Source organism: Temnothorax nylanderi, unplaced genomic scaffold (genome assembly GCF_030848795.1).
Source record: "Temnothorax nylanderi isolate EJ_2023f unplaced genomic scaffold, tnyl_v1.0 TNYL_tig0102_pilon, whole genome shotgun sequence".
NCBI lineage: Eukaryota > Metazoa > Arthropoda > Insecta > Hymenoptera > Formicidae > Temnothorax > Temnothorax nylanderi.
In genome coordinates, this window is record NW_027249164.1 from 133,482 (window position 1) to 153,335 (window position 19,854).

The 19,854-nt window shown below is 40.0% G+C and overlaps 5 protein-coding genes across 8 annotated transcripts; 1 reads left to right on the top strand and 4 right to left on the bottom strand.

Moving 5' to 3' along the window:
• Positions 1-1,290: 1,290 nt before the first annotated feature.
• LOC139775673 (uncharacterized) lies at positions 1,291-3,428 on the bottom strand. The gene is made up of 4 exons (XM_071711879.1): positions 3,091-3,428; positions 2,585-2,929; positions 2,079-2,237; positions 1,291-1,798 (listed from the first exon to the last, which is right to left on the bottom strand). The coding sequence occupies exons 1-4, from the start codon at positions 3,426-3,428 to the stop codon at positions 1,291-1,293; spliced, it is 1,350 nt and encodes a 449-aa protein (XP_071567980.1).
• LOC139775669 (TGF-beta-activated kinase 1 and MAP3K7-binding protein 1) lies at positions 1,326-10,504 on the top strand. Of its 3 annotated transcripts, XM_071711872.1 has the most exons (8): positions 5,934-5,984; positions 6,093-6,175; positions 7,543-7,843; positions 8,291-8,528; positions 8,637-8,769; positions 8,839-9,079; positions 9,158-9,414; positions 9,500-10,504. In XM_071711872.1, the coding sequence occupies exons 3-8, from the start codon at positions 7,753-7,755 to the stop codon at positions 9,953-9,955; spliced, it is 1,416 nt and encodes a 471-aa protein (XP_071567973.1). In that variant the 5' UTR covers positions 5,934-5,984; positions 6,093-6,175; positions 7,543-7,752; the 3' UTR covers positions 9,956-10,504. The 3 variants fall into 3 exon arrangements, with proteins under 3 accessions (XP_071567972.1, XP_071567973.1, XP_071567974.1); XM_071711871.1 differs by lacking the exons at positions 5,934-5,984; positions 6,093-6,175 and adding an exon at positions 1,326-1,427; XM_071711873.1 differs by lacking the exons at positions 5,934-5,984; positions 6,093-6,175 and adding an exon at positions 7,347-7,443.
• Positions 4,156-7,321, bottom strand: Abs (ATP-dependent RNA helicase abstrakt). The gene is made up of 10 exons (XM_071711858.1): positions 7,180-7,321; positions 6,699-6,966; positions 6,265-6,610; positions 6,040-6,173; positions 5,806-5,962; positions 5,535-5,697; positions 5,115-5,415; positions 4,816-4,965; positions 4,550-4,732; positions 4,156-4,432 (listed from the first exon to the last, which is right to left on the bottom strand). The coding sequence occupies exons 1-10, from the start codon at positions 7,213-7,215 to the stop codon at positions 4,296-4,298; spliced, it is 1,875 nt and encodes a 624-aa protein (XP_071567959.1). The 5' UTR covers positions 7,216-7,321; the 3' UTR covers positions 4,156-4,295.
• LOC139775667 (succinyl-CoA:acetate/propanoyl-CoA:succinate CoA transferase) lies at positions 9,945-12,645 on the bottom strand. Of its 2 annotated transcripts, XM_071711869.1 has the most exons (6): positions 12,319-12,645; positions 11,838-11,990; positions 11,511-11,750; positions 10,894-11,298; positions 10,540-10,806; positions 9,945-10,429 (listed from the first exon to the last, which is right to left on the bottom strand). In XM_071711869.1, the coding sequence occupies exons 1-6, from the start codon at positions 12,476-12,478 to the stop codon at positions 10,239-10,241; spliced, it is 1,416 nt and encodes a 471-aa protein (XP_071567970.1). In that variant the 5' UTR covers positions 12,479-12,645; the 3' UTR covers positions 9,945-10,238. The 2 variants fall into 2 exon arrangements, with proteins under 2 accessions (XP_071567970.1, XP_071567969.1); XM_071711868.1 differs by lacking the exon at positions 12,319-12,645 and having other exon boundaries at positions 10,540-11,298; positions 11,838-12,297.
• A 143-nt stretch (positions 12,646-12,788) lies between these two features.
• On the bottom strand, positions 12,789-19,808 carry LOC139775668 (succinyl-CoA:acetate/propanoyl-CoA:succinate CoA transferase). Its single transcript, XM_071711870.1, has 6 exons — positions 19,396-19,808; positions 15,315-15,467; positions 14,657-14,896; positions 14,177-14,581; positions 13,829-14,095; positions 12,789-13,459 (listed from the first exon to the last, which is right to left on the bottom strand). Exons 1-6 carry the CDS (start codon positions 19,592-19,594, stop codon positions 13,275-13,277), a joined length of 1,449 nt encoding a protein of 482 aa, XP_071567971.1. The 5' UTR covers positions 19,595-19,808; the 3' UTR covers positions 12,789-13,274.
• Between the last annotated feature and the right edge of the window lie 46 nt (positions 19,809-19,854).

Sequence of the window (19,854 nt, forward strand, 5' to 3'; positions counted from 1 at the left end):
TCGATTAATACTCATTACCTCGAGTGGATAATAACTCATTTCAACTAAAAAGCAGAAAGTCCATATTAAATTTTTCACGAGCTTATTTTGAAACGGCCAAAGACCTGTGGTCGACAATAATATCGAGTTGGTATTGTATTCTCGCAGAAAATTTTCCAACATGATTATTCAGTTTCTCCGAAAGAACTGCGAAAAATCGTACAAAGAGATGCAATAGACAACTCTCCATTGATTCTTTCTATATTTGCTCCTGTCGCAAAGGGTACGAAATTATAGTATGTCAAGAATCGTTAATATTAATCTATCATTTCGTCTACACGCGTGTCTGTCTCAAAAGTAAACCATTATATTGTCGATACTGCTGTGTTGGACATTTTTACGATGTAACATTTGAAAATTATATGTTGCTTGATATGCGGTAGAAAGTTGAGGATACAATTATAACTAGAGACCGGATCGCGGTGCCGTTTTCCCTATTCCAAGCGCGTGCCAGCAGTCGTGAGAAGGAGTACCTCTACACCGTGCCGGTCTAGCGGTGTAACGTAGCAAATATATTTATTTATTTATGTAATTATTCTCACGGCACTCGGCCGCTAGCACACCCTTGGAGTGGGGAAAATGGCACCGCAACCCGTCTCTAATTATAACAATGAGACGCATACTACGATTTGTCTTCTAGTTTCTTTGATAACTTTTTTGTTAGATGAATTTGTTTGTTAGATTTTCTTCCAAACAATTTTGAGTGTATTTCTTGGCTTAATGATATCGAGATGTGAAATTAAAATATGAAAGAAATAAATCGCGTAATTTAAAGGTGATTATAGTTTGTTCTTTATTTGTATATAGATTTTATACGCATGTTTCTTTTATAATATATTTTTATTTACAGTGTATATATTTCAAAATAAATTACAAACTTTGTCAATTTATCCGAATTTGAAAGACAAATTAAATATAGGAGTCAAGTATGTTTTTTACATCTATAATATTTATTTCAAAATCTAAAATCTATATATTGTACAGGACAGTTTCTTAGTGATAAATGCAGGACGGATGTTGATAATGGATGATTCCTCGTGTTTCTGCGACCGTTTAACACTCAAGCGACTTATCTTTCTCATTAGATTCCCTCATTATGCTTCTACAAATTATTTCAATACAATATACAAATCTACGAAAGAAAATGAGACCATACATTCAAGTTCGACCATACTTTTGCTCCAGAACATCATGGAATCTCGGGAACGGAAACAAGTCTATCAGATCAGCATGTATGCGGCAGACGAAGGACTAAGGGCTCTCGAAGCGGATGAGATCGGACAATTCTCGCTTCGGACAGACGCCGCACGTTGCCCAAGGATCCTCTAACTCCCAAAGATCCGGCGGTAGATGCTCGCGACCAGGTGGTGGTCCACGTGGCGGACTTGGTGGGTATTGTTCCACGTCGAAGAACCTCTCGAGCTCCTCCGGGTCGAAAGGGGGATATTCATAGGGTGCCTCGCGCCTTGGTATATCGCGCATGGTGGTCTTTATCCTGGACGGAAGCGGCATGTCCTCTTCCTCCTCCCAAGATATATCGCCCTCGCGTAAAAACTCCTCCTCGAACGGCACATCAAAGCGCAGATCCTCCGGCAACGGCTCCTGAGCTATCCTCTCGAACTCCCGTTCGGCTTGACGAGCTTCCTCACGCGCCCTGATACCAGCCATGCTTCTCTGGGCGAATTCGCGACCCGCCACGACACTTGGATGTTCTCGGCCGTATTCGACACGGAACATCTCGCTCTCGATGTCAGGGACTCTACATCAAACGACATTGATAAACTTGATGGCTCTTTCACTGACGAGTAAAAATAATGAAACTTTATCAGAGAATTTTTCTCCCCCCTTTGTTCTTTCTCATCGATTTTGAATTGTTATTTATGTTGATACGGCTAGATCGGTTTACATTTCTATCTCTGTGATTCATTAACTTTCGTAAAACTCGACTAAAACTACAGATTTGCGTATTTATTTGACAGCACGTTTTAACTTGCAAAACTTGAACTTTTTGTTTTTTCTTTTTCTCATGATATTCTCACTTGTAAATATATCTAGGTCTCTCTTCTTCCGCAAGTTTTACAGCGTTACCGCCAACATTCGCCACGGCCATCACAAAGTCCCGTCTTGCTTGCTGCAAGTCCTCCAACTTGCCCTGTACCGTGGCCGCTTCTGCAGCATCTTGCTCATCGAGAGTCTCACTATCCAACAATACCCATGATCAACAGGCCATTGAAACATTGCATTACTAGTCTAAGAAATAAACAAATAAAAGGAAATTCTCTGGAAATATTTTTTCCACAAGCAATGAAATTCTCAATATTTATCACTGAATTTAGTTCGTTAAACTTGACGACGTCTTGCCATAAAATTACAGTGGAAGATAAAATCTTTTTTAACGCATTTGAACTCTTTGTTAAGACAAAAAGGAGTATAATAAGGGGATCCGGAATTTTCCATCTCAGGAATGTGGATTTCTTTCGATCTATTTCTATTTCTATTCGTCTACTTTTCCCAGAACGTCATCATCGGGATGCCCTCAAGTCACCTGATCACTCGAATCGAGCGGTTCGCCACTTCGGATGTTGCCGTCTCGACGCCCGCCGCAGGTGGTTGAGGGATGCTGACGATGGTAGTGCGATTCTCGTTCACCGATCTCGGCGGTATCACAATGCTGTCAATCGGGCCCTCGCCAACCGGTTCGGCTTGGATCACCTGAGCGTTCATGGACCTCGCTAGTTCTCTAGTCCTTTCCGGGATAGTCGGGAGCGGTTCCGGCGCTCTTCTCCCCGGAGGCACTCGTCTTTCTGGCCTTCTCGCTGGTCTAGGAGGCGAAACCGGCGGAGACGGCGTCGGGGCGCGTCTAGTAGGTCGTGGCCTCTCTCTACCAAATCTGTAGAGGTGTGAAAAAAAAATTATAAAACATATTTCAGACGCGTATTAAGAAAAACTCTTTTATGATTGCTTCAAGAAGCAACGTGCGAAACCATAGTTTCGGAGACTCTCAGCTGAAGTAACGTACGACGAAAGCCGTGCATAATTTTCGAAGTTCACCTAGGATCACCGCCGATCGGCGCAGGTGTCCTCCTTGGCACCCTTCGCACCGGCATGGCCTCTTCCCGTTTACGCTCATACTCCTGCTTGAACTTCTCCGCCTGCTTCACCCGGGCCATCATCGCCTTCGTCATAGCCGGTCTGGCAAAGTCGACTCTCCTCGGCTCGGCTGGAGCCGGAGCTCGACGTCTTCTGCCGGGTTCTGCCAAGACTGGCTGTGGCTGTCGCACCGCTTCCTGCTTTTGCTCATACTCTTTTACTATAGTGGCACTCCTCGCCTGCCGTAGTGCCTGCGTCTTCGTGAGAGCAGGTTGAATTCGCGGTTTCCGGCTCGCCATTGTCGATGTTAAGTAATTCTTTACATGCGAGGATTAATATATGATACAATACTTTTAATATAATATTTTTGCTTTATTATACGATTTTATTGTAAAACAACGATATATACGGCTTATCCGCCTTTACCATTTGTGCACTGATCGTTTATTTAATGCTATCAAAGAAAATAATCCAAAATACATAATGACTTCCGTCGAATAATTGCTTTAAGAAACCTTGTAAAAATGTATTTTCTGGAGTTTCCGAAGGATAAACTTTTCCGGTTAGCGCGACGATTTTTCTTGGCGCTCAAATAATGGGTCCAGTATTTTTTCATGTTGCGAAAGCTTGCAATATGTTAACGGTCCATCCCGACAGGTACAACCGGCTCTTAATTAAAGCCGGGCAGTTCAATTTGCCATTATACGCAGGAATTTTGTATTATGACAGGCCTAGAAGGTTTGTGTGATTTAGCATGTGAAGAAATCACTGGTGACAGACGCAGCGGCTTTTGTTTCGTTTTCGCAAAACGTATCTCTTGATCGAAATGACCGTATCTCTGAAGTTGGTGAAAATGAGAAAATCTTCCTGCTTTATGCGACTTTTGTATCGAATAAAATTTTATTTTTAGTGACGTAATACTGAAGATTCGATCTAGTAATTTTTAAAAAATTACAATATTGTGAATGGAAATTATTGTACGGGGTGTATAACCGAATGGCAAATTAATAAATCGATATTTATATATAGTGTTTAATTCGAATGCTTATTTTATTTATTTTATTTTTTTGTTCGACTACTGCCTAAATAGCATTATCATAGAAATAGAATTTTATATATACATATTTACAAAAAATACAATTTTATTTAAAATGTATCCATTACGCTTAGTAATCGGCGGCATTACTGGCCAGATAATCGCGACGCCCAATATTGGACGCCTGCTTATTCTGCACAGCCTCCAATTTCGGACACTCTGTGATCCTGTGTCCCAGTCCACCACAATAACTGCAGCCGCGTTCGTCTGCGATAAAATAAGAAAAACATTTTTAAGATTTCTTTACAATAGAACGACATAAATTCATGATGAGAAGAAAAAAAAGGCTAAAAGAAAAACATAAATCATCCACTATTGTCTTACCTCCTAGATTGAGGTATTTTTCGTTCTCCGAGCAGAGTTCCAGCAAAAACGGTGGCACCTTTTGCTTCGCTTCCATCAGTAGATGTTTAAGATCGAGCAGCACCGATTCATCGTTTGCTTTATTGATGAAAGTCGTAGCTGTACCAGTACGCCCGGAACGGCCAGTTCGTCCGATCCTGTGCACTAAAAATTACAAAAATACATAAAACAGTCTCTTTCAGTATCTTTCCTGAAATCACCATTTTTCATTTATCACAATATATTACCGTAATTTTCTACATCGTCCGGCATGTCGTAATTAATAACATGTTGCACATCAGCGAAATCAAGACCTTTCGATGCAACGTCTGTCGCAACGAGCACGTCCTTTCGACCCGCGCGAAATGCTTCCACCGAACGTGATCTTTCTTCCTGATCTGAAAGCACATAATGAAATGAACGAATATATTTAATTCATTTTCATGATATTTATTAATTTTGAAGGGCTAATACGATTTATCGGTAATACTGCGATGATTTTATATCATACTAAGGTTAAATAAAATGTACTCAAAATATCATGTACCTATTCCTCCATGTATCGCTACAGCTTCCACTCCTTTTATGAGCAGATATTCGTGGATAGCGTCCACGTCGCGCTTCTTCTCTGCGAATATCAAGACCGGCGGCGCAGTCTTTTGCAAACATTCTAAGAGGTAAACGATCTTAGCCTCTTGCTTGACATACTCCACTTCCTGTATCACATTCATTGATGCGGCGCCGGCGCGGCCAACGTTTATCGTTACGGGTTTCACCAGCGCCGAACGTGCAAAGTTTTGAATTCTTTTCGGCATAGTAGCGGAGAATAAAAGCGTTTGCCTCTGACCCTGCGATGGACAAAGTTATTATTTTATAGTTATTATTTTTATCATTTTAATAAATATTTGATCTTTCCATACTGCACAAGATAAAATCTTGCGTGAAAAAAATGCGAAATAATAATTACCCTGAAAAATGAAAATATTGTTCGCACATCTTCCTCGAATCCCATATCTATCATGCGATCCGCCTCGTCCATGCAAAGATAACGGCATACACTTAAAGTGACCATCTTTTTATGTAACATGTCCATCAGTCGTCCCGGTGTCGCTACCATTATATGTACGCCTCTATAAATAACATAAAAAAATAAGTTTTTGACATATTAATAGTAATATTGTGACGTATTAAAGATAGAAATATCAAAAATATAATTAACAATAATAATAAGTACTAACTTGTTGATTATAGCTAATGACTCCGAAACCGGCACACCCCCGATTGCCAAGCAGCAGCGTATTTCTGGACAGTCCACGTGCCTTAAGCTATTGGTGTAATGCTTTATTATGTCATAGGTTTGCTTAGCCAATTCTCTCGAAGGACATATTATTAAGCCTACAGATTAGAAAATATGAATGTATGTATTCATTAATCAGATACTATTCTACCTATTCATTATTGCGAATATTTACCATAAGGCCCTTCCTTTTTAATGAACGGCATGTCGATTTCTTGTTCTAAACAGAATTCAATGATGGGTAAAACAAACACCAACGTTTTACCGCTACCGGTGGAAGCTATACCGATCATGTCGCGACCAGATAATCTGCAAGTATTTAATATTTGTACCATTCGCTCAATATATTATACAGTCAATTGGCACAATAATATCAATATCATTGTAGTTAGAGACTCACACTGTGGGTATTCCTTGGACTTGGATGGGAGTTGGCTTGATAATACCCTTCTGTTCCAGTCCGTACAAGATTCCTTTATGAAATTTCATTTCCTTGAAGGCTTTCAAGGGTGGCGGTACTTCGTCACCCTCCACAAGTATCCTGAGCTTTCTACGTACTCTCTCGTGACGCATCTCGCCGAGATTCAGTATCACCCTCGGTGGCTGCCAATTGGTCTTGATAGGATCCTTATACTGAATACCCTTGGCCAACTCAGCGACGCCCATCAGAGCTTTATTCTCAGCCACGCTTTCCAGGATCTTCTCCTCCTCTTTCAGCTGCTTCTCCATGGCACTCTCCTTTTTAGCTGTTACAATTTTATGAATTAGTTGTACTTAAATTGTAATGTTTCTTTGTTAACGCTCGTTAAAATTATGTTCGTGGAGATTTTGTACCTTCAGCTAATTTCTTCAATTCGGTGTGTTGGTCGAGAAGAGAGATGTTGGATTTTCTTCCCCAGACCTGTCCGTCGTCGTTGTCGCCATCATCCTTCTCATTCTCGCTGCTGCTCTTGCCGACACCATTGATAGCTTCCTCTTTCAACTGTCCAAGCTTACCCAGTTTCGTGAGCAACTGCTTTTTACGATGCTTGGCAGGGACATATGGCTCGTAATCATCATCTGTATCCAAAAGGCTGTCCTCTTCCCTTTCCCTTCTGTACCTCTGCATTGAAAACGATTTTATACACATACATAATTTTAAATACATAAAAATCATGAAAGAAATATAAGTTGAAACACAAAATACTTAAAGATTTAAAAGAGGACTTGATTATATAGTAAAATGCATATATTATAAAATAGAATCCACATATATATATATATATATATATATATATATATATATATATAACAAAATATCTTTTGATTAACTAACCTTTAACGGAGGTTCCTTGTTATTCTGATTCTCCATTATGGAAATATTCGTGACTACGATGGAATTATCCGAAAAACGCTACACTGCGATATATTAGAGCACTAATTACTTGTGTTTTGTTATTATTTTGTCTAATTAAAATATTTTACACGCTGCACCCCACGCGACTTCAACTCAGTACACAAGAATTGTGACACAAGCCTGTTCGTTTCAGCCGTTCATTGTTGCACTTTTTTGCACCTAAAACGAGAGAATAGTTTTGAGGTTACTTTCAAGTTTGTTCTTTGCAATTAAACTTTTTATACTTTATATCTTTTTTCTTTTTCTCTCTAACGTCTAATTATGTATCTGTCTCATTTTCAGCGCAGAAAATATAACGATATGCCCAGTCTTTGGGAAAGGAAAGAGAACAGAAAAACAAGAGTACAGAAAGCTCAAATATCGAGTTTCGACAGCTGAGTGCACATGTTTGTTATTGCTTCGTTCGGTTTAACTCTTTGCACGTCGCAGAATCGTGCAAAATAATTTTCTACCGCATTTCGATAATTATGAGTTGAGATAAAATAAGAAGAAATGTCTGCGAGTGCGGAACGCCCGGCCTCGATGCCCTTTCAGGACAGCCAGTACAATTGGACGGACGATTTACCAGTTTGCAAACAATCCGGTATGTTTTACTATGTTATTTTAACATTGTTCGCCAGGTATTTAGTGATAGACATTCGCGTTTCCGACATAGTGCTAATTTTCTGATAGAGAATACATTTTTATTTCTTGGTTCGATAAATTACAATATCTTTTAACAAGTAATTTTGACAATAGTAATTCAAGAACAATAACTATAAATAAATTTATTGTCATCATATTTATATATATAGATAATACACTAACTCTTTTTTTATCGATAATATTTATTATCTTTAGCCGGACTTGTCATAAAAAGTAATCTACAAATTATGTTTTAAAACTGTTTATTTCAATTATAATTTATGCTTCGATAATTTATTACATTAAAAATCATTTGAGAATTAAAAATTAATGTACCGCATTAATGACAAGTGTTCTAAGCAGAATTACTAAAATATGAAGATAAATTTTATGTGATGTTCCACAGGGGTGGGCTTTTCTACTAATCAAATCTATCGAGAGGATGGATATCGACAGGAGGAGCATCCATTTGAGGATCGTAGCTTTCACTGTAGATACGACGACTCCACGTTCCTTTATGCTGTATTCGATGGTCACGAAGGTACTAAAGCGGCCAGCTTTGCTATGCAAAGGATGGCTGCGGAAATTCTACTCGGGCAGCTGAATGGCAAGTCGACTGACGAAGAAGTGAAGGAAGTTCTCCGGTAAGAATTTCATTGATATAACATAAAATGACCCTAAATAAGAAATATTTTGTAATATGTTGTAGCTGCTAGTAAAGATCTTCTACATGCAAAGTATTTGTTCTACAGGCAAGCATTCATAGCAGTTGAGAAAGGATATTTGGAATCAATTGGTGATTTATTAGCAGAGCGGGCTAGTCTGCAGTTCGACATACCTGATGGACTGACCTCCTATGAGACCTATCAAAAGTTTCCAGGCTTGGTTAGTCAAGTAGCGTTAAAATTGTGCAGCTACTTTTTTAAATGCATTATTACAATTTATTCTTTGCAGGTTGACAAGCTAAACGCGTTGAACTGCGAGCTGTCAGCCGGGACTAGTGCTGTGGTCGCCTTGGTTTACAGAGGGAGGCTGTACGTCGCGAATGTCGGAGACAGCAGGGCACTGTTGTGCAAAACAGACAGCAATCAAGTTTTAAGAGTTGTACAATTAAGCGTAGATCATGATTTGAGGAACGAGGATGAGCTTTTGCGATTATCTCAATTGGGCTTGGATGTTGAATCGATCAGACAAGGTAAATTTGATACATTTTACTCATTTGATAATTGCTTTGATAAAAAGGAATTCTGATAAATTGGAATATATATTGCAGGATCTCATCTTGGAAATCAAGAAAACACACGCTGCCTCGGCAACTATCTCGTCAAAGGTGGATATAGAGAGTTTGAAGAGCTAACAGCTTCCATGGCGGAGCCGATTATCGCCCAACCGGAGATCCATGGAAGTATCGAACTGGACGAATCCTGTAGATTTCTATTGCTTATGTCGCGCGGTCTGTATAAATCGTTGGAGGAAGCGACCGGTACTGATCAAGTCAATAAAGAATTGGCCTTGATAGCCGTCGAGCAGGTATAGTTGGTCTAAATAAATCTCGATTAAACAATCCTCATTTAACATTTCGTGTAAATTTATTTTGAAATATTTGCGATTCTAGTTTCGAGTACAATCGACTTTAACCGGAGTCGCCCAGGCGGTGGTCGACAAGGTCGTAAGAATTCATCACGACGTAAACATGAGCAATACGCAGAACACCATGACCACCGGCAAGCGCGACGACATAACTCTCCTGGTGAGGAACTTCAACTTTCCGCTGCCGCATGCATTGAAGAGTCCGACCAGTCAGTCGGTTAGATTCAATCCCGTGGTGCAGACTGCGCCGATCAGCATACCTGACAACGAAGACTTGTCGAGCACCGGCACGGGCGTCACAGAGGACAACGTCGACACATCGACGACTGAAACGTCAACGACGTCAGACTTGTACCCGGCTGGCGCCAGAATGGCGGAGCGAAATGCTAGAATTAAGCCTTACGTAGATTTTTCGGAGTATTACGAGAACGTTGAGAAGAGAAGAAAAGAGGGGACTCTACCGGAAGGCATAGACTTCTAACGTTTCGTTTATTTTACGAAAATATTCGATTATTTAATTTACAAACGAAGTATAAATTACCGAGATCAGTACATTTACAGCTGCGCTACGTGAATGTTCCTACTGCTGCACAGCACATGTATTTTTGACTTTGAGATTATATTTATATTTATCTTTATCATTAATTGTAATATACAAAATTTATCAGTTTATAACACAGCATTGTTATATTCTTGTTATCAAAATTTATTATTTGTATGGGACTTGGACTATTACACGGACTTGTATTTACATATCACAAGTATTATAGATATTTCGTCGGGTTAGATTTCAAGCGTTCGAATGCGGCCTTTTCGAGGCATTCTCTGTGATCGGGATGCGCAATTTGGATCAGTGCATTCGCCCTTTGTCGTAAGGTTTTACCAAAAAGATCCGCCACTCCGTGTTCCGTGACTATGTAATGCGCGTGAGCTTTTGTTACCACTACTCCGGCCCCTGTAAAAAAAAAAACACGTCGATATCGTAGATTAATTAAATAATTAATTTAATAATAAAAATATTTATCTCGCAGCATTTGTTCGCCGAATCTGATCTCCCCTTCATACCGAGTTTCAGCACCGGTTGTATTTTGCTCTCCCCTTGGCTGGTGACTGAGGGAAACGCGATGATGGCTTTCCCACGACCGTCCTGACTGATCGCCGCGCCTCGAAGAAAATCCAGCTGGCCGCCGAAACCGGAATATATCTTACAGCCTAAACTGTCCGAGCACACCTGGCCAGTGAGGTCCATCTCGATGCAAGAGTTGATGGCCGTCATCTTCGGCTGCATCGAGATCACTCGGGGATCGTTTACGTAATTGATCGCTAGCATCTCTAGCGTGGCGATAATTGCAATTGTAAGATAACGCGAGAATGTCCTTTTTCGAAAACCGTCGAAGTAATCCAATTGGTCATAATTACCAACGACTGGATTGTTGTGCAGGAAATCGTACAATATTTTCGTGCCGATGCCGAAAGAGCTCACTATGCGTCCTCTGTGCCTGGTCTTCCACTTGTTCGTGATGTTACCGTGAAGGACCAGGTCGACCATCGCGTCGCAAATGATTTCAGAATGTATACCCAGGTCTTTGTGATTTACTAGGGCGCAGAGCACCGCGTCAGGGATGCAGCCGATACCAAGCTGCAGTGTCGCTCCATCCTCGATCAGCCGCTGCGCGATGATCTTACCGATCTCTTGCTCGAGATCGTTTGGCGGTGGACAAGCGACGCAGGGCAGAGGACAGTCGTATCTCACCGCCCAGTCAAAGTGACTCGAATGGATCAGCGTGTCGCCGAATGATCTCGGCATGTGCTCGTTTACTTGCGCTGAAAAAGAATACCTTTTTAATGATGTTAAAATTATTTGAAGATATTAATATCGTAGCAAAAGACATTATAAAATAATATTGATAGTTAATTAACGCCTTCCAAGTTTCCTGATCTCAACATATAGATTAAGATAGGTTTTGTCTTGTTACAATTATTATGATTATTATCATCAGCGTTATCAATATTATTATTATTAATTCGGGACGGACCGATGAGGACTTTGGCAGTGCAAATTGCGGCACGGGTGCAATCGGCGCTCACGCCGAGCGAGCAGAATCCACGCGCGTCCGGCATGCTCACGTGGATTAGCGCAATGTCTGGCACGATCTTTTTCTCAAAGAACAACCTCGGCGTCTCGTGCAAGAACACCGGGATGCAGTCCGCCCGTCCCTCGTTCACTGCCTCCCTCAGAGAAGTGCCCACGTACAGACTGATAGACCTGAAGTGCTCTTGAATATCGTCGCAGACTTGTTACTTATTTCTCAATTATCAGGCATCGTGTTATCGTTGGGGATTAAATATCGCAAATACCGTACTCTCAAACTCCGGATTGGCGAACGGTGTATCCCCCTCGAGACTCATATGTACTAATCTGACCCCACGCAAATTATTGCACACTCCGTGCTCGGTCATGGCGCGCACTAATTCCATCGGCGTGGCCGCACCACCTTGTATGAAAACCAAATGCTCTGGAAAAGAAATTAGTTCATTTACAAGAACCATCTGTTTTACAGCAACACTTGTAATAATACAATTTATGTTCTCTACATATGTATTAAAGGGAAAAAGTTTAGGCCTTAGGCTATTGTATTCTTTATTCATACATTAGAATTTAAAAATTAGGACAACCATGTTAAATTAGAAATATATTATAAACTAGAATTCAATTAGCCTTAATTTTCTAAACAAATTGTTAATTTTATTCGATTAAAAACGTTTATGGAAAAGAATAATTCTTTTCTATACGGAAAATATAATCTAAATCGGTCTACTAAAATGTAATGCGACTATAAACACCTGAATTTATGAGCTTTACTGCATCTTCCACGCAAACCCATTTTGGACACCGTTTTAAAGGTTGAGCAGGTTCCCTCAAGCTTTGCATGTATCGTCCACATAATTGGAAAGGTTTCGCGTGTCTAATTTTTCCGAACGTCAATCTTAGGTTTCGGAACATCTTCTCATCGCTTCGAAACCGATAGGTTCAAATCCACAAGCTCTCGTTGACAACACGGCAATACAACGTTAGTATGAAAATTTACACGATACATAATCTAAAATATTCTAAAAGATCTCGCTGGCCACATATGTCTAGCGAAGCGAACCCGTTGTCATTTCTACAAATCGCTATTTGAACATCTGATTTGGCAGCATTCGATTTTTCGACAGCGTTCACAATCCGCGGACGAACTATCGATGTGAATTTCGCGTATTTTGTAAACGATTATGTAAACGTATAGGAGAGATACAATAAAGTATTGACAATATCAGCGTTCTCATCTTTTATATTTCTTTTTGCGTACTACTATTTCAACTTTGTTATTACAATGGTAACACGAAAAATTATATAAAGGAACGTTGACAATTTAATATAAAAAATGTTTACATCTAAGAACGGCGCAGAATTGCGCCATTTTCTGTTTCGTGTTCTAAGGCACGAACACGTTTCTTCTCGCGATATAAAATACACGTGGCTTAAATTAACATCCTATGTATATGGAAACGAGTGCGATTTCACAATACAGACTCTTACATACATAATGATATAATTTACGCACTAAATTTTCGGTCTAGTTCATGCTTCTCTCTCCCCCTCTTTCCCTTATTCTAGAAGGCCGGCGAATTGTCTTCCAGTAAGAGAACATGTACAATATCGTACAAGAAGACTTCGCTTCACTTTGATGGTTGGCCGTTGTGCGTGACTAAAGCACGCGGATGATTGTAAAATGCTATTAAATATGATGTTTTTCAGCTTATGGGGCAGGCATCAGTTTTAGGCGTTCGAACGCCGATTTCTCGAGCGCTTCTCTGTGATCGGGATGAGCCACCTGGATCAATGCGTACGCACGTTGTTGAAGACTCTTGCCGAATAGGCTGGCGATTCCCTGTTCCGTCACGACGTATCGCACCACTGCTCTGTTGGTGACTACTCCAGCACCTGAAAATACAACATGACGAAACGATTGATTACGATTCATATTTGCAACGTGTTGAAATCAACACGGAAGTTAATTATTCAAAAATCGGATTAAAAATAAATCCACGTTTTAATTGAAGAAATGAGAGTACGTTTTATAATTTTCTCCAAATTATATATACTAATATCATATATATAAATTTTATAAATCTAAATAAAAAATCTCTCTCTCTCTCTCTCTCCTCTCTCTCTTGAATATTTTTTAAGATAATATATTGAGTTTAAAAGCTAGAATAGTATCCTGCCTTTTTCATTTAAAGATATATATAATTTTATATTGTATCAAATTTATGAAAAACAAAGATTATTTCGGCAGTTCTATCTACTTACCCGATGTTAGTACCGGCTGTATTTTGCTATGGCCCTTAGCGGTGACTGATTGAAGTGCTATGATCGGCTTTCCTTGTCGATCTTCACTCATCGCGGCGCCCGTGATAAAATCTAGCTGCCCGCCGAATCCGGAGTACATTCTGGTTCCTATGCTGTCACTACAGATCTGACCGGTGATGTCCACCTCAATACACGAATTGATAGCCGTCATCTTCGGTTGCTTGGCAACTATTCTAGGGTCATTGACGTAATCTACCACCAGCATCTCTGTAAGAGATGAAAACCATTAAATAAGTCCATTTCGATATTTGTCAACTAGCAATAATCCTAAATGAAAGACGAACTGACCTATGAAAGGATTGTTGTCCATAAAATCGTAGAGCTTCTCCGAGCCCACGCAAAACGAGCCGACAATTCGGCCTCGGTGCATCGTTTTCTGATTATTCGTGATGCAGCCCTTGTTCACAAGATCCACCACGCCGTCGCTGAACATCTCGCTGTGGATACCTAGATCCTTGTGATTACTCAACAGCGACAGCACGGCGTCGGGTATACTGCCGATACCCAGCTGCAACGTGGCGCCGTCCACCACCAGATTCTCGGCGATGTGCTTGCCGATCAGCTGCTCGGCCTTGGAGGGCGCCTTCACCGGATGAACCGGCAGTGGTTCGTGGTGTTCCACGGCGAAATCCAAGTGGCTTTCGTGGATGAGAGCGTCGCCGAAGGTCCTAGGCATGTACTTATTGACTAAGGCTGCGAAAATTTAGGTTTCCTTTAAATTCTATCCATCAAGAAGAGAGTGATTGTGCGAGATTTTCCGAGATTTACCTACGACATGTTTGGAATGACTCACGGCGGACCGGGCACAATCTACGCTGGTGCCGAAGGAGCAGTAACCCTTGTCATCCGGTGGAGACACATGGATGAGCGCGATATCGGGCTTTAGATAGCCTTCTTTAAAGAGACGCGGAATCTCGTGCAGGAAAATGGGAATACAGTCGGCGGTGCCCGCGTTCACCGCGGGTCGCACATTACCGCCGATAAACAAGCTGACAGATCTGAAGTGCTCTAAACATACATAAACGCATCACATAAGAATTATTCATATAAATAAGCTCATTGTCAATAGAAAGATTTTGTTTCTAAAATCTTCTAATCAAGAGTAAATTTTCTCTAGCGAAAATCTAATGCTATTCCTTTTCGTAAATTTCTTGGTGTGAGTTTTAAAAAAGTCTTAACATTCATCTCTCTAGAAAATAAGTGTCTAAAATAAAATATACTTGCAATCAATGTTTAAAAGAAATTAAAGTTTTAAACGGAAATTTATGCAAAACGCAATTAAAAGAGACAAAAGTCAGACATGTGAAGCCAACTGTGCGGCGCAGAAAAGTGCGAGGAGCAAAACAACGCGCTAAATGACGAGTTGTTATTGAGATATTAACAAAGACAGCATAGGAGATTACGTATGCACACGAATATAACGTACTTGCGTTTTCTGGCTTAGCGAACGGGGCCGACCCCTCGAGATGCATATGATATAAACGAACATTTCTGACATCGCAGCGTACTCCGTAGTCGGTCATCGCTCTCAATAATTCAACGGGTGTTGCCGCTGCGCCCTGGACGTACACCACCTGATCTGCAAATAAAAGAGAAAGAATAATAAGTGAACTTGACCGTGAATAACACAAGTGATAGAAATATGCCTTATACGGTCGGACACTGGGATCTTTGTGCCTAATATTTTTGCGTATACATTTTTTTTTTTCCAGCAAACTGCGCACCGAGTAAAGTTGGTCTTAAAACATAGTCTCAAGCAGAAACCGAAATAGTGCACGTAATTAAGTTAATAATCAATTTAGTAATAATGGTATTTAAACGCTATGATATTTAAACGCATCTTTCCGCATCCTAAAATAACGTTTACATCACCGTGACGATGTCATCGTCATTTTTCAATCTCATACTTTAACGTTATCTTGGACTTTAATAAAAATCTAATATCGACAGATAGATATGATTTGCACTTACAAAGCTAATTTTTGTTACATATGGTTTTAATCGTAATGTAATTTGTACCAGTAATAAGAACTTATCGGCGCATTTTTGCAGTGAATCATATGACGATTGAGAATCAACCTTCCTCACAATATTATCGTATTACTGTCGAACGTGTTATTGCTGCATATAATCACATTCAATTACAAAGGTTAACAGAGAAAAAGTTATTTTACGCTGCGCTGATAGAAAGCTAACGTTCGAAGACTTTTGTACTTTGGATCCCGCGTCAATACACTGCAGTAGATTATGGCACGTGTGGTCTAACGTTTACACATTTTATCGTGATATCTAATAGTAAATACTGCCAGTAAATCTTAAGTATTAGATATTTATTTCGTTTGCTTATGTTATTAAATCAAAGTGTGTGTGGAATATTTAGTAACAATTTTCGCAGAGTCAGCATTTATCCAACCTGCAGAATAACTGACGTTCCACACGCAATTCCAATATTACGAAACGTTATCTACAGCGAGAAAATAATGTCTATTACCAAATCGACGTCGTTGATAACAGACGGAAGTTCGGCAGATATTCTTATCGCGCGTATCTTATGGGAATTCTTATTAAGCCCAATATATATAAATTCTTGCATTATATTATTCGACACGTTCAAAAATACGAACCACTTATTCAATATATTAAGACAGTTTTAAACCCCGAAGATACATAATAATGCAAAGATTATTGTAAGCAAAAACTCTTAATTTTCACAATAAAAGATACTTTTATCTCGAATCTTATCGAAACGCAATGTACATACCCGCAATATGTTACGTGATATGAGACTTCATCTCCCATTTTGTCTCATACAATTTTAAATACTGACGGACTTTTAATCTTTTTATTCAAAGGGATCGCCGACAATTTCAAAGATTTCAAAGATACTGGAGCAGATTTGAAACTGCAAATAAATAAATGCGTCTAAAGTGCACTCCTTTACATGAAGCGTCATTGCGCAGGAAGAGAGTCGGATAAATGTTTACGCACCATCGGGGGTATATCCATTCGAAATAATCTGGTTTATTGTAACAAAACGCTAAGTAAGCGAAACTTTGGTTGGCAGTGGCGGGCTATATTTAAGCGAGAGTTAGACTTTGATATTTACGTATATATACATAAAACGCGTATCTGCATATTTGCGTATGCGTGTCGAGGTCAATGTTAACGGTGGAGATCCGCTCTTCTAGTATCAACTAAACAGCTGTCAGCGAATTTTTTCCATTGGACTAAAAAACGAAAAGTGCATCATATAAAAAAATCTATAAAAATCATTTGTAAATTACAAAGATTTAAAGACTCGTGTCGTTTTTTAAAGAACATCACATCCTTATAACAAGGATGGATTGTACGGCACTGAGAGTGCCAAGGACGCTTTACGACAGAATGATATCATTTTAGATCGTGCATCGTAACGATAAAAAAAACCGGTAGTGCCGTAAGTCTGGAAGTAGGTACTTAGCTTTGCGTGGCTTACATTAATACATTAATATTATTTGTCCATAATATTTGTACGGGTCTTCTTACACGTATACAAATTAGATATATAAATAAATTACGAATTATATGGAAAACATAAAGAATAAGATTAGTTTCTTAATGCTTTATGCGAGCAAGTATATTCTTAATCAAGCTATTAGTAACGGCAGCGAAGGATTTTTGCAGCTGCTTACCTAACATCGATCGACTGTCAGTTTCCTTTATCAGCAGATACATAAATTACATACGCAATGTCCGTATCGAATCGATTTTATCGAACGCTCAAACAATTTGCATGAGCACACTGTATCAAGCAGCGTACTATAGCACTGTATCATAGCAATATTTTGCTCCGATTTTGATGATACACGAAGCATGAATGAATTTGATGTCTATTAATATATAAATTAGTCTCGTAAGTTATATATTAGAAGTATTTAGATAACCATTCCATCTTTCTGTATGACTTGAATTTTTTAAAATTAAATATTTAGGATAATTTTAAGATCTCTATACAAATTTACTTATTTGAACTATCAATCTATGTCTTTAAACATTTGTATCATCAAAAAAATAAAAAAAAACATGACTCTGAAGTCTTTTCTGCACTTAGACACGTGCACTTAGAAAATAATCATTTTTTCCTTAACTGTTACCGAATGCTGATTTGCATACGGCATAAATAGACACAATGAATATTAATCTTAATTCGCGAAGCGCGTTAATCTTGTAACACAAGAAAAATAAAAAAGTATATACGTGTAAAAATATCGAACGAAGCAATGATGAAAATGATTGACGCAAAATGATGAAAAAACAAATAAATTGCGTTCGGTCATGGGCGCGCGTATCCGTAAAATATTGTCTAGGCGAAGGTCGTGCCGAAAATAATGCCGCGAATCCAAGGTGACGTACCAAGTATATCTCGAGTCGGCACTGGCAATTGATTATCTCACGAGTGGGGACCTGACGCGGCGCGAAATTTGGCCGAACGCAAATACGTGCGACGTATCGAGCGGCCAAATTTCGCGAGGCGATGACAAACGTATGTCGAATACAATCGTGCAAATATCGCGGTACGGTCAGATCCGATAATTTATCTGATCGTTCATGTCACGAGATTAAAATATCTAGATGCGTGTTTTATAAAAATTAAAAATACAAAATATAATTGCGAATTATTTAAAATACGGCTCATATGGTCTCATACGACTATACGAGATATTCTACGTATATTTTTTTCTGAAAATTATTCTAAGAACATAATGTTTGCTCGATTTATAACTGGATCCTCGACTGGATCTGTACAAACAACTTAACACAAATATTTTTGCGAAGTTCAAAGTAACGTAAACTTTGCAGTGCATTACGGCGTAATCTCGCTGCACGCGTTGCCCACGTTTAAACGAATCGCAAGGACGATAAGGGGCTTCTTAAAACGGAAGTCCAATATATATAATGAGTCGCTCTTGCAATTTGACACTCAACTGCCATGCGTATGCATTTCGATCATCCTAGATCGTCCAGTCAGTCTAGAAATACAAGGCTGAATCTCGCTCTTGAATATTCAGGAAGAACAATATGAACAAACAATATAAACAGGTTTGACATTGCAAAAATAAATTCTATCGAAGCGGCGGGAAAAATAGGTGGTATCATATACCGTAAATACCGGATAATCATAAATATTTTGTAACGAGTCCCAGAGAATCGATGCGCAGACGAGCTTTGGACTGAAATATTTCTAAAGCCTGTAAGCAGATGTCTAACTCGTTAAGTCGTCACACGTCACCGAGACTCACATTTGAATACCTAGCTGCGCCAATATTCCGTGCCGTATAAAGCAATTCGCTGTCTCCCTTTCTACTACAGTCTCACCTACAATATATAGAAAACAAAGGTCGACATTAGGGAGCAACTAGATGCCGGTGGGGATCGACTGGTGGGACGTCCGGTTAATCCGGCGAGAAATCATCGCGACGCGCCTTTATCAAGGTCGGCGAGGAACGAAAGGTACCGTCATCGATTACCTGAGTCGAGTTCAGCCTGCTCGATAGCCTCGTCGGCGGTCTTGACCCAGCACGGCTCCTTGCCGGGGATCGGCATCGACGGCTCGTTCACGTACGTGAAGAAGGTCTTCCTCGAGGCGTGCTGGAGGCAGGGCCGCGACGCGGACGTCATCGTCGCGAGCGCCCGGGTCAGGCTGGTGATTCGCTTGAGGGCCGCCATCGCTTCGTCCCCGATCACTGTCGTTTTACCAGTTGTCACCAGTAATATCGCTCCCGCGGGCGCACTGAACTCGACTGACTGACTGACTCCGACTCGCGACAGTCGAGCAAGAACCCCTTTACCCCTCCTATCGCCTATCCGTACACGTCCGTGAAAAACGCGACGACCACTACTCCACTACTCCCCTGCCGCGCGCACTCCGATAAAGTGTCAAGTGTTGGCGGCCCATGGCGGCCGGGAGCCCGGGAGCCGAGATCGCA

Excerpts from the sequence above, each read along its gene's own strand:
- Abs (XM_071711858.1), bottom strand. The coding sequence starts at position 7,215 with ATGGAGAATCAGAATAACAAGGAACCTCCGTTAAAG. Across the intron at positions 6,174-6,264 it reads GTCCAAGGAATACCCACAGT|ATTATCTGGTCGCGACATGA; the intron begins GTGAGTCTCTAA and ends AAATACTTGCAG. Across the intron at positions 4,966-5,114 it reads AGCGATACATGGAGGAATAG|ATCAGGAAGAAAGATCACGT; the intron begins GTACATGATATT and ends ATGTGCTTTCAG.
- LOC139775668 (XM_071711870.1), bottom strand. The coding sequence starts at position 19,594 with ATGGCGGCCCTCAAGCGAATCACCAGCCTGACCCGGGCGCTCGCGACG. Across the intron at positions 14,897-15,314 it reads CGCTAAGCCAGAAAACGCAA|AGCACTTCAGATCTGTCAGC; the intron begins GTACGTTATATT and ends ATGTATGTTTAG. Across the intron at positions 14,096-14,176 it reads GGACAACAATCCTTTCATAG|AGATGCTGGTGGTAGATTAC; the intron begins GTCAGTTCGTCT and ends CATCTCTTACAG.
- LOC139775669 (XM_071711871.1), top strand. The coding sequence starts at position 7,753 with ATGTCTGCGAGTGCGGAACGCCCGGCCTCGATGCCCTTTCAGGACAGC. Across the intron at positions 8,770-8,838 it reads ATCAAAAGTTTCCAGGCTTG|GTTGACAAGCTAAACGCGTT; the intron begins GTTAGTCAAGTA and ends TATTCTTTGCAG. Across the intron at positions 9,415-9,499 it reads CCTTGATAGCCGTCGAGCAG|TTTCGAGTACAATCGACTTT; the intron begins GTATAGTTGGTC and ends TTGCGATTCTAG.
- LOC139775667 (XM_071711868.1), bottom strand. The coding sequence starts at position 12,123 with ATGAATAAAGAATACAATAGCCTAAGGCCTAAACTTTTTCCCTTTAAT. Across the intron at positions 11,751-11,837 it reads CGCCAATCCGGAGTTTGAGA|AGCACTTCAGGTCTATCAGT; the intron begins GTACGGTATTTG and ends ACGATATTCAAG. Across the intron at positions 10,430-10,539 it reads ACAACCGGTGCTGAAACTCG|GGGCCGGAGTAGTGGTAACA; the intron begins GTATGAAGGGGA and ends TTTTTTTTACAG.
- LOC139775673 (XM_071711879.1), bottom strand. The coding sequence starts at position 3,428 with ATGGCGAGCCGGAAACCGCGAATTCAACCTGCTCTCACGAAGACGCAG. Across the intron at positions 2,930-3,090 it reads CCGATCGGCGGTGATCCTAG|ATTTGGTAGAGAGAGGCCAC; the intron begins GTGAACTTCGAA and ends ACACCTCTACAG. Across the intron at positions 1,799-2,078 it reads AGACCTAGATATATTTACAA|AGTCCCTGACATCGAGAGCG; the intron begins GTGAGAATATCA and ends CGTTTGATGTAG.